Genomic DNA, 14,437 nt, shown 5'->3' with positions numbered 1-14,437 from the left:
TTGTTTTTCCCCCCACTTCTATTAATTAGATGATGCCTGGCACAACTGACATCCTGTTTGGTCAAGGGCCAAAACCGCTTAGCTTGAGCAGCACAGCATCGCCAGTGCCTGCCACGTACGAAGAGCCACCTGCCTTAGCCACCAATGTTGGCTGGTTTTCTGTGGTCAGTACAGAGGATGAGGTCACTCGCAGAAAGCACAGCAGCAGATACTCTGCCCCACCTGACTTTTATTTTGACACCCCACCTCCCTTGACCAAACCAGACTCCCTGCCAAGGGCCCAGACCTCTGTGTCATTGGATGTCACTGTTCACACCCGCTTCATGTCTCCTGACTCTGGGGCTGAAAGCAGTCCTGCCAAACTGGAACCCACAACCCCGTCCCGGCATGGACGATACGAAAGGAGAGGAAGTGATCTCATGAAAAGGGTAATGGCATTTCTGAGGCGCTCCGGACGCAGTAGTAGTGTGCAAAGCTCTGATTCGCCAAGCAGAAAGGGTGGGGTTTATGGGTCATATGTCAGCAGTGACAATGACTCTGAAATAGAGGACTCAGACATAAAGAGGGAGCTTCAAAGACTGAGAAAAAAGTGAGTTTAGCATATATCTGTGTGTTTGAGAGAGACAATAAAAATGAGTGAAAATCTATGAAAACAGAGCATAAAAATTATTTAATCACCATGTTTTGCTTCTTTTGTATATAGGCATATGAAGGAGATTACAGAATTGGAGGCCCACCACCAAGAAGAGATTGAGCATCTCTACATCCAATTAGGGAAACCACCACCTCCAGGTTTTTATGTCTCATCCACAGCGCCCCCTTCTGGACATAAGCGCAGGACAAGCAGGCACAAACTGAAAGCTGGCAAACTGTTCAGTCCTCTGGTACAACAGCTGAGAAATGTTGCCTCTAAAACATCTGACAGCAGCAAAACGAATGATTTAACAAAATCAGGTAAGAATTATGTTTTGGGAATTTTAAATTTGGTTTTGAATTTGGAATACTATAAATGCTAGGGAAGTCATGCATATCAAAGACATTAATACAGGACAAATTTAATGTTTAAAATCTACCCAAGCGCATTATGAGAGCTGAATTTACTCTTTTTCAGCTGTGGATGCCCCAAGCTTGAATGGGTTTCCTGCCAAAGCTTCTATTGTATCTGATGGCAGGACTTATTCTGGGACTGGGACTTTGCCTTGCTCTGCGTCTGAGCCTGTTCAGACCCAGCAGCCCTGCTCCCTCAAGGGATCTTTATCCTCTGACAACTTCTATTCTGGTCTCCAGGGAGAAGGACCAGGGCCACACAGCCAGCCAGCCCAAGGTGACTTTAATTCTTACATTTACCAGGATACACTTTTAGATGGAAATCCTACTACCAGTAGAATAAGTTGTCAGGCTTGGTGGTGGATATTGACTTATAATTGTTTTGAGATTGATTAACCAGTCAATATCTATGGATCACCCACCAGCAAAGAAAAGACAAAAAAAGCAAACAATCTGATGAAATTGACTGTTGCTGCATCGGGTACGTTGACATAGGGCGTGTTTGATGCGTAGTGGTGGTGATATTGATTCATTTCAGTGACTCTGTTCCGCTCACCAATAATATCCGTTCATTGATTCGTTCACTGACGATATCTTCAAGTTATGCCGCAGATGCTGCCAAATTACCATATTTTAAGTAATTGCATTGAACCGAATGCAGTCATTCTCGACCAGAACAAGTCTAATTATCCTTTATTAAAAGAGACTTCAGCATTTTAGAGTGTTAAAGCATCATAAGCCTTTCCCCATAAATGACAACAAAGCATATCTGTCATACTGTGAACTGCTGAGAACCAATGTTTATCAAGCTAAAATAAAATATACAAAATGATACTAAATATAATTATGAGTTTCAAGAACATCCATATGTCATTGTAATTTGTGGTCATCACTCACTTTTATTCATAATTCATCCAGCCCCTTTTCTTATTGAACGAGATTGATGATATGAACGAACGACATGCAGCGCCTCCTCTCATTCATCTGATCAGAATTCATGATGACTGATTTGTTTATTTTGGTCATGAAAGAGTTAAACAGTACATTAAGTTTGTTCACGACATGATGAATAGTTCAGTGAAGGGGTGTATTTGTTCAGTGAATCAAACCAATGATATGCAATTATATTACCAGCAGCCTCCATATACAGTACCTGGGAGCGCCTGCAGTCAAAACAGTTCTGGTGGATTGGGAGGACCCAATTTAATGAAGATCTGTGGGTGAAGCATTTTCGACTAACCAGGGCGACATTTGAAGAATTGTGAGCCATGGTTGGGCCTTTCGTTGAGTCAGTGATGTCAAGCTCTCGCACACCTACACATAAACCATCCGACGAGCACTTTGTCATCGTGCTTTACAAATGATCATGACATGTCATCGTTCATGCGAATAAGCCATTTTCATAATGCTTATGTGCATTTTAACTCATGCGAAACTCGTGAAAATTCACCTCCTCCTAGCGCATTTAATTTTATGTGAATTTGAGAGTTTATTTGCATATCAAGTATTTCCATCAGGATTTCTTTTGTGCATTTTTTTGCAAAACTGTTTGTTTTTACCACATAAGAGTCTGAACCGATTGAAATGTTGAAAGGGTGTGCACTCGTTCAGATTAAACTGTACTTTGCAGTTTAGTAACCGTTCAACATCAAACCATGATTTCAGTTTCATTGTTACCAGATGTTCAGCTTTCATGCATATCAGACCGATGTTTCAAAAGGTCAAGGTGTGCCGGTTTTTAAAGTGTTTTGTTTCTCCTCAAGTAAGCGCATGTAATACAGTGAGCACCGGGATGAGACTTTTCCACGTGAGAGAAATCTGCACAGGATTTACAGATGATTGTACTATATTAAACGTTGTATACAGTATAATGCTAAATATGATGTATAATAATGTTAAGGGTCCTGATATTAGATAGTCCTCCCGATAATGCCAAATTTTATTTCAGATTTTTTGGTGTATTGACACATTAGTTTCATCTGAGCTTAACATAGTTTTGAGTTAATGTGTACTGCGCAAGCCCTTGACTATACGTAGTATGGAACAAGCCTGTGTAAGTACTGTGTTAATGGTGTTGTTAGTAAAAGTCTAAAATGTGTGCAGCCGTCTCGTTTATGGAAATATACCACATAATTGGTGATGAGGCAAAGTGGATTTTACTGTAGTGAACAATGAAGTGAGTGAACCCGACAAGTTCAAGCCTGAAAATGAACAGTGGTCAGCCTACGTGGAGCGTGTGGAACACTTTTTCGTGGCACATGGTGTTGCAGAAGATAAGCAGGTAGCAACTCTATTGAGTTCTGTGGGTGCTTCGACATACAGTCTTTTGCGTAACTTGGTTCAATCCCAAAAGCCAAAAGACAAGACTTTTAAAGATATAATGTATGTCCTGACTGGATATTATGAGCCCAAACCGTTGGTCATAGCCGAACGCTTCAGGTTTCGGAAATGTGTTCAGGAAAGTAACGAAACAGTGACTCATTTTGCTGCTGAGCTAAAGCAGTTAGCTGTGCGGTGTGATTTCGGGGGAAAGCTGGATGAGGCTTTACGCAATGGCATTGTCAGTGGGGTCTACAGTGAAGCATGTCAGCGCAAATTGCTCTCAACTGAGGGACTGACATTTGCAAGAGCCCTTGAGATCGCGCTTAATATGAAAATGGCTCACCGAGATGCACAGCAGTTGAGACAAAGTGAGGATCCTACCGTTTCTGTCCATAAGGTATTCCAGAAACAATATTTTTTTCACTCAGCACCAGCGGAGTGTTACAGATGCAAAGGCAAGAATCATAGCGCCAGTGAATGCTACTTTAAGAACAGTAAATGCCATAAATGTGACAAGCTTTGGCATATCTGGAGGGCGTGTAGGGATAACATAGCGAGCAGCGTACTGCAAAAGGGGAAAGCAGAGAAGAAGCAAGTAAAATGTCACAGGCTATGTTCATGCAGACGAAGTGGGGTATAGTGTAAGTGAAATGAACAGACAGGCATTCAAAATTAATTTTGAAGTAAATGAAGAAAAGATTCCGATGGAAATAGCCACAGGGGCAGCCATTAGCATTATTTCAGAGGCTGCGTACAAAAAGTAATTCGCACATGTACCACTAAAGGGCAGCAGTGTCACGCTAAAGACTTACACTGGCCAGGCTATCCCAGTAAAAGGACAGTTTCTAGCCAGGATGGTCTATGGATATCAGTTTGCTGACTTGCCACTAATTGTAGTTAAAAGTAATGAACCTTCACATTGCGGCAGGAAATGGCTTGAAAAAATTAAATAGGACTGGAAAATGATTAAGATGGTCAGTGAAAACACAAAAGTGCGCTCTCCCAAGTCATTTTCGGAGTTGCTGGCAAAGTACAGCTATGTTTTCAAGGATGAACTGGGAACATTAAAGGACATTAAAGCAACAATTTCAGTCAAACCCAATGCCACTCCAAGATTCCACAAAGCCCACCCCATACCATTTGAAAAAAAGTGCGAGTGGAAGAAGAGCTAAACAGACTAGAAAAGGAGAGTATCATCTCTCCCTGTAATCAAGCGGTATGGCACAATCCGCTTGTGCGGTGACTACAAGGTAACAGTGAACCAGTCTACTAACACTGATATATATACCCAGTACCACGCATTGAAGAGGTGCTGGCAACACTCAGTAGTGGGAAGTTGTTTTCAAAGATAGACTTGGCTTCAGCTTACCAACAAGTACTCTTTGATGAAGATTCAAAAAAGCACACAGCAATCAACACTCACAAGGGTTTATTTGTATGCAATCACATCTGTTTTGGTATAAACTCTGCGGTCAGTATCTTCCTGAGAATCATGGAGAACTTAATGAAGGACCTCAATGTTGTTGTTTATCTTGATGATCTCCTTGTGATGGGCAAAGACGAGTCTGAACATTTGAGGAACCATGACAGAGTTCTGCAGTGACTACAAGAAAATGGGCTGAGAGCGAAAAAGTACAAGTGTGAGTTTGGCAGGACCCAAATTTTATATCTGGGCCATGTGCTGGATGGTAAGGGAGTGTACCCATCTAAAGACAAGGTGAGAGCTATACATGATGCACCAGCTCCCACAAATTTCAAAGAGCTACGAGCCTTCCTAGGGTTGGTGAACTACTATGGCCGCTTTGTGCCAGAGCAGAGCACAGTGCTGGTGCCTCTCTATAGACTCCTAAAAGACCAAACCACCTGGAGATGGAGCAAAGCTGAGCAGGATTCATTTAAAAAATGCAAAGAACTGTTGACAAGTGACAAAGTGTTAGTCCATTATGATCCAAACCTGCCACTTACCCTTGCATGTGACGCATCTGCTTATGGAATCAGAGCAGTAATTCAGCACACAACGCCAAATGGAGAAGAACATCCAATAGCCTGTGCTTCGAGAACTCTGTCCCCAGCAGAGAAGTATTCACAGATAGAGAAAGAGGCATTGAGCCTAGTGTATGGTGTAACACATTTTCACCAATATCTGTGGGGATGGCAGTTCAATTTGATCACAGTCCATAGACCACTATTGACATTTTTTGGAGAACACAAGGGACTTCCTACAATGGCGGCAGCGTGTATCCAGAGGTGGGCCATCATACTGTCTGTGTACGATTTCCACATAGTTTACCTCCAGTCAGAAAAGCATGGCAACGCTGATGGCTGTCACGCATGCCACTGTCTGAGATCAAGGATGCTGGAACAGAAGCAATGTCAGCCTACATCGACGCAGTGATATGTGAGCACCTAGAAGGTGCGCCACTAAGTGCAAGACAGATTACCAAAGCCACAAGGAACGATAAAGAGGTTTCAAAGCTGTACAGGTACATCATGGAAGGATGGCCAAAATAAATTCCTGAGGAACTGAGAGTGTATCACAAAAAGAGGGATGAACTCTCTGTGGAGCAAGGGTGTGTTTTGTGGGGCACAAGAGTGATTACACCAGCAAAACTGAGAACGGCAGTGCTAAAAGAGATCCATAGCGGTCACCCTGGCATTGTAAAGATGAAGGCAATCGCACAGCAATATGTTTGGTGGCCTAAAATCGACATGAGCATAGAAAAGAGTGTGAGATGTGCCAGCTAGAGCAACATCTGCCTGGCCAAGTCCCGCTACACCCCTGGGAGTTCCCTGGGGATGTCTGGAAAAGACTTCACGTTGACTTTGCAGGGCCGTTCATGGGTAGCATGTTCATGATCATAGTTGATGCATATTCAAAATGGCTGGAAATGTACAAAATGACCCAAATAACTTCCACAGCAACCATCACAAGATTGAAGAGGTTGTTTGCATCATATGGAGTTCTAGAGCAAATTGTCACAGACAATCAACTTTTACATCAGATGAGTTCCAGCAGTTTGTAAGGAGAAATGGAATCCTACACACAACAGGTGCTCCGAGACACCCAGCCACAAATGGCTTAGCGGAGAGATATGTTGCAACATTTAAAAATGGCATAAAAAAGCTGACAAAGTAAGATCTAATCATAGAGGACAAAGTTTCTCACTTTTTGCTGCACTATCACACAACTCCCAACAGCACAACTGGGGAGTCGCCTGCTGACTTGTTCTTGAAGAGACATGTGCGTACTAGATTGGACTTCCTAAAACCAAGCATCAAAGAGACGGTGAGGAAGAAGCAATATCGGCGCAATACAGCAGGAGAAACTCCGAGGTGGATTCCAGGAGTAGTAAAGCAGCAGACTGGACCGGTGTCATACAAGGTGCAAGGGGAAACATCTGACCAAGTGTACCGATGCCACGGAGACCATCTGAGACCTCGCTACACTCCAGGGCCTCCAGATCAACGGACTGATGAGGAAACAACTCAACTGCCAGAGCTGGTAGAGGATTGTTTTGGAGCAGAACCCTCAGCATTAGAATTGTTAAAACCACCTGAACCACCTGACCCCTTTCCAGTAACTTTTAGGAACTCTCAACGTACCCCAAAGCTGCCACAGTGTTACCAGGACTGAGTATGGTGCTGAGAGGCTCTGAGAGACTGATTGCTGATTTTAGTTTATTACAGGTTCACTGTTGAAATAATTGAAGGAGTTTATGATTTTCATAGTCATAATGATATTTGTCAATGCACTATAGTTGTCACGAATTGCAGACAACAAAGGCAGACGAAGGTTGAGGATCCAAATGCAGCTTTCTTTATTATAAACAAAACACAAAGGAAAACCCTCAATGGGGAAATAAACATGAACAGAGAACTAGGGCAGGGAACACAGACCAGGCTAACTACATTAACAAACATTCAACGATAGACAAGGACTGAACCAAAAACCGGGGTATAAATACATGAACAAGGGACAAAGGGGCCAATGAACAAACAGAACTCAAAACAAGATAACGAGATGACAAACAGAAGCAAATGGCAAACTAATGAGGACAGGTGAAAACAATGACAGAAAACACGAACGCTAACAAGAAGACTGTGGAGCTACAAAAGGGACAAAAGTGAAAACTATGGAATAACAAAAGGGACAAAAATGGAAAACAAAGGGGCAACGGTAAAACAAGACAAGGTCATACATAACAATAGTAGTGTAAAGTGTAGTAGTGTGAAGCAATATTTTAAGTTTCCTTTAAACTAAAGGGGTAGGTAATGTGGTGTATTGACACATTAGTTTGATCTGATAGGCTTACCGTAGTTTTGAGTTAATGTGTACTGCGCTAGCCCTTGAATATACATAGTATGGAACATGCCTGTGTAAGTGCTGTGTTAACGGTGTTGTTAGTAAAAGTCTAAAACATGTGCAGCCATCTCGTTTATAGAAATATACCACAGATTTCATATGTAAATTTATAATATGGCAAAGAATTATTTTTCTGGATAAGCAAAGATGGCCTTCTGCCACCCCTAAACATTTACAGGTATGTAGTTGAACTACTAAACAACTAAAAAAATATACTAATATAAAATAATAAAGGAATATACATGTATAAAACATATCTTGAGCCAGTCAAACCATCTTCCTGACTATTTATTATCCCTCCCTGTCCTTCCGTCGCAATCTGCTGAGCCACTGCTTCTTGATGAAGCTTGATATTATCAGATTGTAACTGCTGAAGCTGTTCTGTCAGGGCCCTGGTCTGGTCTTCCACCCCCTCAGACATAATCTAGGTATGGAACCAGTACGCACAAAAAAGAAAGAAAAACAAAAACTAACAGGCTGGGAATGGAACCGTTCATTAGACAACAACAAATGACAATCCAAAGAAAACTTGGTGAAGAGACACAAATTTATTATTATTATTTTTAATAGCAATAACACCAGCAACCCCCTAAAGAGACCCTGCCGACTACGCCAAATGTGGCCTTCCTGCCCCTTACCATTTAACAGGTATATAGTTGGACCTAATTAAAGGACAAAAGCTGGGAGCTGGTGTAAAAATTTAGGTAACACTTTATTTCTTCTTGTTACACATCAAGATACATGTATAAATACTAATACTTTTACTCAAAACAGGACAAATAAAAAAAAAAAGATATAATGGAAAACAAAGAGGCAAGGCAAATTGGAAACCCTATAAAATGTTAAAATCTGATACACACAATAATTCACATATAAACAAGTAGTAACACAAGAAATTAATCAATCACCTTAAACGTGATACACTGCAACCAACACACTACTGTGATAATCATTATGGGAATTATTGCACACTGCCGATAATATTGCACTAAAAAGAACCCCAAGATTACAAACGTGTTAGTCACAATAATAAACAAAAACATTTAAAAATACAATTCAAAAATACACAATAGGAAAAAAAATGCAATACAAGAGAAAATTCAATACAAAACACAAAATCTCTTCCCCACGTCTCACAATGTGCCTGCTGGGCGCTTAGTCTAATCAACCAAAAACTAAACACAGGATCATTGAATTAGTATGAAGGCAACAGTGGCTGACAAACCCCCCTACAAATTAATAAAAACAATCATGAGATCAAATTACTTACAAACATTTACTATTCGCAAGAATATTCATACCTGTACCATGGATGAAGCTTGTGTTTGACCTCCCCTGTCTAGGGTAGAGGAGGAACAGTTTAAAATAAAAAATTAAGGAAACTAAATAATATAATACACTTAATGTTACTTGCTAGCTGCTGAGCCCCTGTTTTCCCATCCCGGCAGCATTTAACACAATTCATTAGAACAATAAAGATTTATTTTGAAAACAGAAACTTAGGAATCTTTACAGGGAAGCAATAAATTAACCTCAGGAGGGGGCAATGCCAAAATAACAAACAAAAGAATCTACTTGTGCTAGTTTGACTAAATAATCTATATACAAAACAAAGACGCAAATAAAAGACAATACTGGTCATAACTCCCTCTCTAATCATAAACAGGAGAAAAAGATATGCAAAATAATTGGCACCCACCTCCCTACAGCTTCTTAAAATAACTAATTAAAGAAAGAAACAAGATTTTTCAACAAGTCTTGCACTCAAAATGTGCCTTCATTTTAGACTGCACTGATGCGAGATGAGTTCTTGCCGTTTCACAAGCCTTATGAAGCCTTTCACAAAATGCGCTCACATAGTCAAGAACAGACATGGGCGAGGAATCTCTAAAGAGTAATTGCTCTTTAAGCAGTTTTAGTGGTCCACGAACAGTATGATCAAACACCAACTTTGCAGGACTAAAACCTGTCGATTCCTGCACTGCAAACTTTAAGAGAGGCAGACCTTCTACCCAATCTTTCTCGGTTTCCACACAATATGTTCGGAGCATCGTTTTTAGAGTTTGATGAAAACACTCAAGAGCTCCTTGGGACTCTGGATGATATGTAGAAGACAAGCGATGACTAACACCCAACTCTTTTACTACCTGCTTGAACATGTGGGAGGTAAAATTAGTTCTCTGGTCAGTCTGAATAATCCTAGGCAGGCCAAACATTTAGCAGAACTTCACTAATTCCTTCACTACTACCTTTGTTTTTAGAGATCGCAAGGGAATCGCATCAGCATAACGAGTAGCCACACACATAATTGTTAAAACGTACTGGTATTTAGACCTATTTAGACCTAGGCAGTGGTCCAACACAGTCAATTATCCAACACATTCTCAACCCGACTCGTCACATACGGACGCTTCGGGCAGTTTCGTCACATATTGACGCGCCGGGTATACCTTTGGCGTCATTTTTCGACGCGCAGGGCAGTCCCATAGACTTCTATGTATCTCCGCGAACCGGAGCGTGTAGCGTTGAAATGTCACGTCTCGGGTAAGCTCACGCCGCGAACGGGTGGAGAGTCGAGACCGTGATAAATAACAATCAAAAGGAATAGGCTGCAATGGCCCTCCAACTGTTTTTTGATGTTTAAAACCCCGGACACGTCGTAAAATGACGCCGTTCTACATATCTCCGAACCGGAGCGTGCAGCGGTGAAATGTCACGTCTCGGGTAAGCTCACGCTGCGAACGGGTCGAGAGTCGAGACCGCGATCAATAAAAATCAAAAGGAATACGCTACAATGGCCCTCCAACTGGTTTTTATGTTTCGGATCCGGACGCGTCGTAAAACAACGCCAAAGGTACACCCGGCGCGTCAATAAGCGACGCCAAGGGGTCCTGCCCGAGCGTCCGTATGTGACGAGTTGGGGTGTGAGAATGTGTTGAATTATCAGACGCTCAAAAGGTTTGCTAATAACAATAATAGGTTGCAAAGGCGCCGAAGGAATTACCTGATTAGGTTTTCCGGCTACCTGACAAGCGTGACACGAGCGGGAGAACTGAGATACACTGGGTTTTAATACAGGCCAAAAAAAGTGCTTAGCAATCTGTTGGTATCTGTAACTAGTAGGTAGAACAATTTGATACGTCGCATTCCAATCAGCCTCATTTGACAATGAAGGTTTCCATCTACGCATCAACATGTCACCATCCCAAAAATAAGACAACAGTTGTTGGAACGGTGCTCAAATCGACAGCAGCTTCTATGCAACTACTCAGAGATGGATCAGATCTCTGGGCAGCAGCTAACTGTTGTTTCCCTGTACAAAAAGGAATGTCTTTTAGATTAGAAAAATCCTTGGTCTCTCCCAAAAAATTCTCAGGTTCAACTGAAAGTTTACACTCGACTAAATCAGACGAGTTTTGAAACAAATTAGATAGATCCACTACATCCTCATATTTCTTTGCCTGTGCGTGAGTCACAACACATGCAGGAAAAACAGAAGGAAATTTCATGGCTAAAACAGACTGATCACCCAACTCAGGATTAATTGTCACGACCGGGAAAGGAAAAACTTTGCCACCTGCTAGGTCGTTGCCAAGAATGAGATCTACACCATCTACTGGCAACTGTTCATGAACGCCAAGTTTAACCAAGCCTGTAACTAAATCAGAAGACAAGTGAACCTTATGTAGTGGCACATTAATGCAGCCTAACTCCATACCACGAATCAGTACATCAGTACCAGAGTAAGTTTGATCCGAGAAGGACAGCACATTCTCAAGAATAAATGACTGAGCTGCGTTTTCTCGGAGCATAAGGACAGGTTTTTTCTCATCAAATCCAGGAAGAGAAACAAAACCATTGATAAGAAAAGGTTTGTATACTTCCATTTATGAATGCAAACCAGCTCGGTCTGATAACGCCACCGAATGGGCAAATGCCACATTTTTGGGTTTTACCCGTGAAGATTTCTGGTTCCAAGCTTTGCACTCAGAGATCAAATGAGTCGGATCTAAACAGTAAAAGCAAGCCCGTCGTTCCTCAGTGCATTTTGCGGCAGAATTACGAGAGACATCCGACTTTGAAAAAAAGAAATACCCTACCTGATTCTCTAGACGATTAATTCGATACAATTCAAAATTGTGTCCTTAAAAATGCAATCTCACGCCACTTTACTGTTATACAGAAGCAACAAGTCAAAATACAAAAATCACAAAAGTTTTAAACATACTTCTCATGTCATGCAAGACTCTATACCTGCATCAATTCATTTAGAATCAAATATCCCAGCAATGGCCAACTTCCAGCCTTAAATACTGGTCGCGTCAAACAAGGCTGTTTCTGTAAACAATTAGCGTCTCCACAAAATGTCAGTCTCAAGTACCGACAGCTTCTAACAATGGTGCTTCTGCAAACGATGAATTAAAATACAGACTTTAAAACACCACGCATAATCTCATGATCGAGGAAATGCTTTCAGCATAAAACTTTCAAACTTACCGCATTTTCATTCCCCTGCGCTGTTGAAATGCGGTGCTAACTCACTCAATTGGCTTGTCGCCTTATAAATTACATCACACTATATAGACGGCTGACCTCATTTCACATTTACCACACAAACATATGTTTTTGAAAATAATAAAGATTTTAGATTTATTTTAGAAACATGGAATAAGTGACAATACTTTAATATTAAAATACTTCAAATGTACAGTATCTAATCAGTGACAGATTACAAGCATATGTATCTAACATAAGTATGTATTTTTCAGTTGGGCAAAATTATTAATATTTCTACTCTGGTGTCACCATTGTCATCTGCCTGGCTGATTTTTTGTTGGATCATTTTTTTGTTTGTTAAGTTTTACAAGGAAAGGATAGGAATTATTTTGCATATGTACTAGAAGTAATAATAATAAATTCAAACTTACAAAATGACAAACCTTTCCTGATTCAGGCTTTGTTCAAAGTTTTGTGAGAGTGTAGAATCATTGGTAACACTTTACAATAAGGTTCTATTTGTTAACATTAGTTAACAACATTAGTTAACATGAACTAACAATGAACAATACTTAAGCATTTATTAACATTAGTTAATAAATAAATAAAAAATAAAATGGTAATTTCAACATAATTTCAACATATTCATTAATCAACATATATATATTTTTTTATTAACTAATGTTAATACATTTTTATAATATATTTTTTTATTTGTTAACATTGGTTAATGCTATGATCTAACATGAACTAACAATGAACAATTGTATTTTTATTATCTAACATTAACAAACATGAATAAATGCTGTAAAAATTTGTCTAGGTTATGTATGTAACCTCCGTTCCCCGATGGAGGGAACGACACGTTGTGTCAGAGAAGCGACACTAGGGGTCTCTCTTGAGCGCCGATATTCACCTCTGAACTATGAAAAAAGGCCAATGAGAGTTGGCAGCCAGTATTTGCATGTCCCGCGCCCGGACATACGGGTATTTAAGCGGCGCAAATACGGGAGTTCATTTAGGATTTTTCTGAGGAGCCGGAAATGGTCCGGCCACAACAGTGGCTCGGCTCAGCGACGTGGCAGGGGAGACACAACGTCTCGTTCCCTCCATCGGGGAACGGAGGTTACATACGTAACCTAGACGTTCCCCTTCTGTCGCTCTCTCCACTTTGTGTCAGAGAAGCGACACTAGGGGTCCACTTAAAAAGTGCCATGCGCTGAGCCGTGTACGTGAACTGCCGATACAGGAGCTAGCAGGTATTATTACGTGCAGAGACGACTAACTGTATCAGGCTGCACGTACCCTTCCCCAATGCCCCATTTAAGCCATCAGACTCCTTATCGTTACCCTGGAGGGGGGAACAAGGTGATGGCCGCCAACCCGGGCCAGCCTGGCTGGGCCTCTTTTCTCTCTATGTTTCTCGCATAGAGCAACTACGGCCGGGGCCCTTACACGCATTGAGGGAAGGGGGTCTTAGCCCTTCTTTTAGGGCGGAGAGACCCTGCGGAGGCCACACCTACCCGGCAGGGGAGGCAAAGTTTTAGTGGCAAATACATCAGATGGCCTAACTTAGGACCTATGTGGAAAAGTTGGTGTGGTGGTAGACCCAACCCCGTAGGGGGGGATAGCGAACAGCACGGCGACCGAGGCAGCTGTAACTGCCTAAGGGAGACACGGGGGTCCGCTCGTGAGGGGACAGTACCGTGGCATTACACACAGGGGGAGTCCGAACAGGAGGCTTACCTACAGAGCACCTATACCAGTACAGGGTAGCTTGAGGTACCCGCAGTGGCTTGGGTCGGCGAGTTCCTCTGCTGAACTGCGGACCCACGAGGGCTAGGGAGGAGTCAACCAGCGGCCCAAAGATGGGATCTCCTGGGAACGGAGGCGCACTGTTTTCCCTTGGTTAGAGGGAAAGGGCGCTGGGCGCAAGCGGTTCACCCGGTCAGATCGTCAGCATGCTACCGAGTTCTACGGGCTCGGACCTGAGAAAACACGGGACGATACTGACTCAACTCGGAGATTATAGAATCTCGCAAATGTGTTAGGTGTTGCCCAGCCCGCTGCTCTACAGATGTCTGCTAGGGCGGTGCCCCTAGCCAGTGCCCACGAGGAAGTAACACAAGGGGGGGGGGCACGGCCTGGGTGTGATAAGCCAAGGAAATGGCGTCGACAACCCAGTGGGCGAGTCTCTGCTTGGAGACA

General features: G+C 42.0%; 1 protein-coding gene across 2 annotated transcripts in view; it reads left to right on the top strand.

The window, feature by feature from the left end:
- The window catches only part of LOC127632467 (serine/threonine-protein kinase WNK2-like), a 66,677-nt gene that overhangs the window by 42,870 nt on the left and 9,370 nt on the right, over positions 1-14,437 (top strand). For both annotated transcript variants that reach the window (XM_052111048.1, XM_052111049.1), the window contains exons 23-25: positions 30-589; positions 704-954; positions 1,112-1,324. In XM_052111048.1, coding sequence (XP_051967008.1) covers positions 30-589; positions 704-954; positions 1,112-1,324 — 1,024 coding nt within the window. The remainder of the gene's footprint in view (positions 1-29; positions 590-703; positions 955-1,111; positions 1,325-14,437) is intronic.

Source organism: Xyrauchen texanus, chromosome 39 (genome assembly GCF_025860055.1).
Source record: "Xyrauchen texanus isolate HMW12.3.18 chromosome 39, RBS_HiC_50CHRs, whole genome shotgun sequence".
Taxonomy (NCBI): domain Eukaryota; kingdom Metazoa; phylum Chordata; class Actinopteri; order Cypriniformes; family Catostomidae; genus Xyrauchen; species Xyrauchen texanus.
This window is presented reverse-complemented; position numbering and strand designations above follow the sequence as displayed.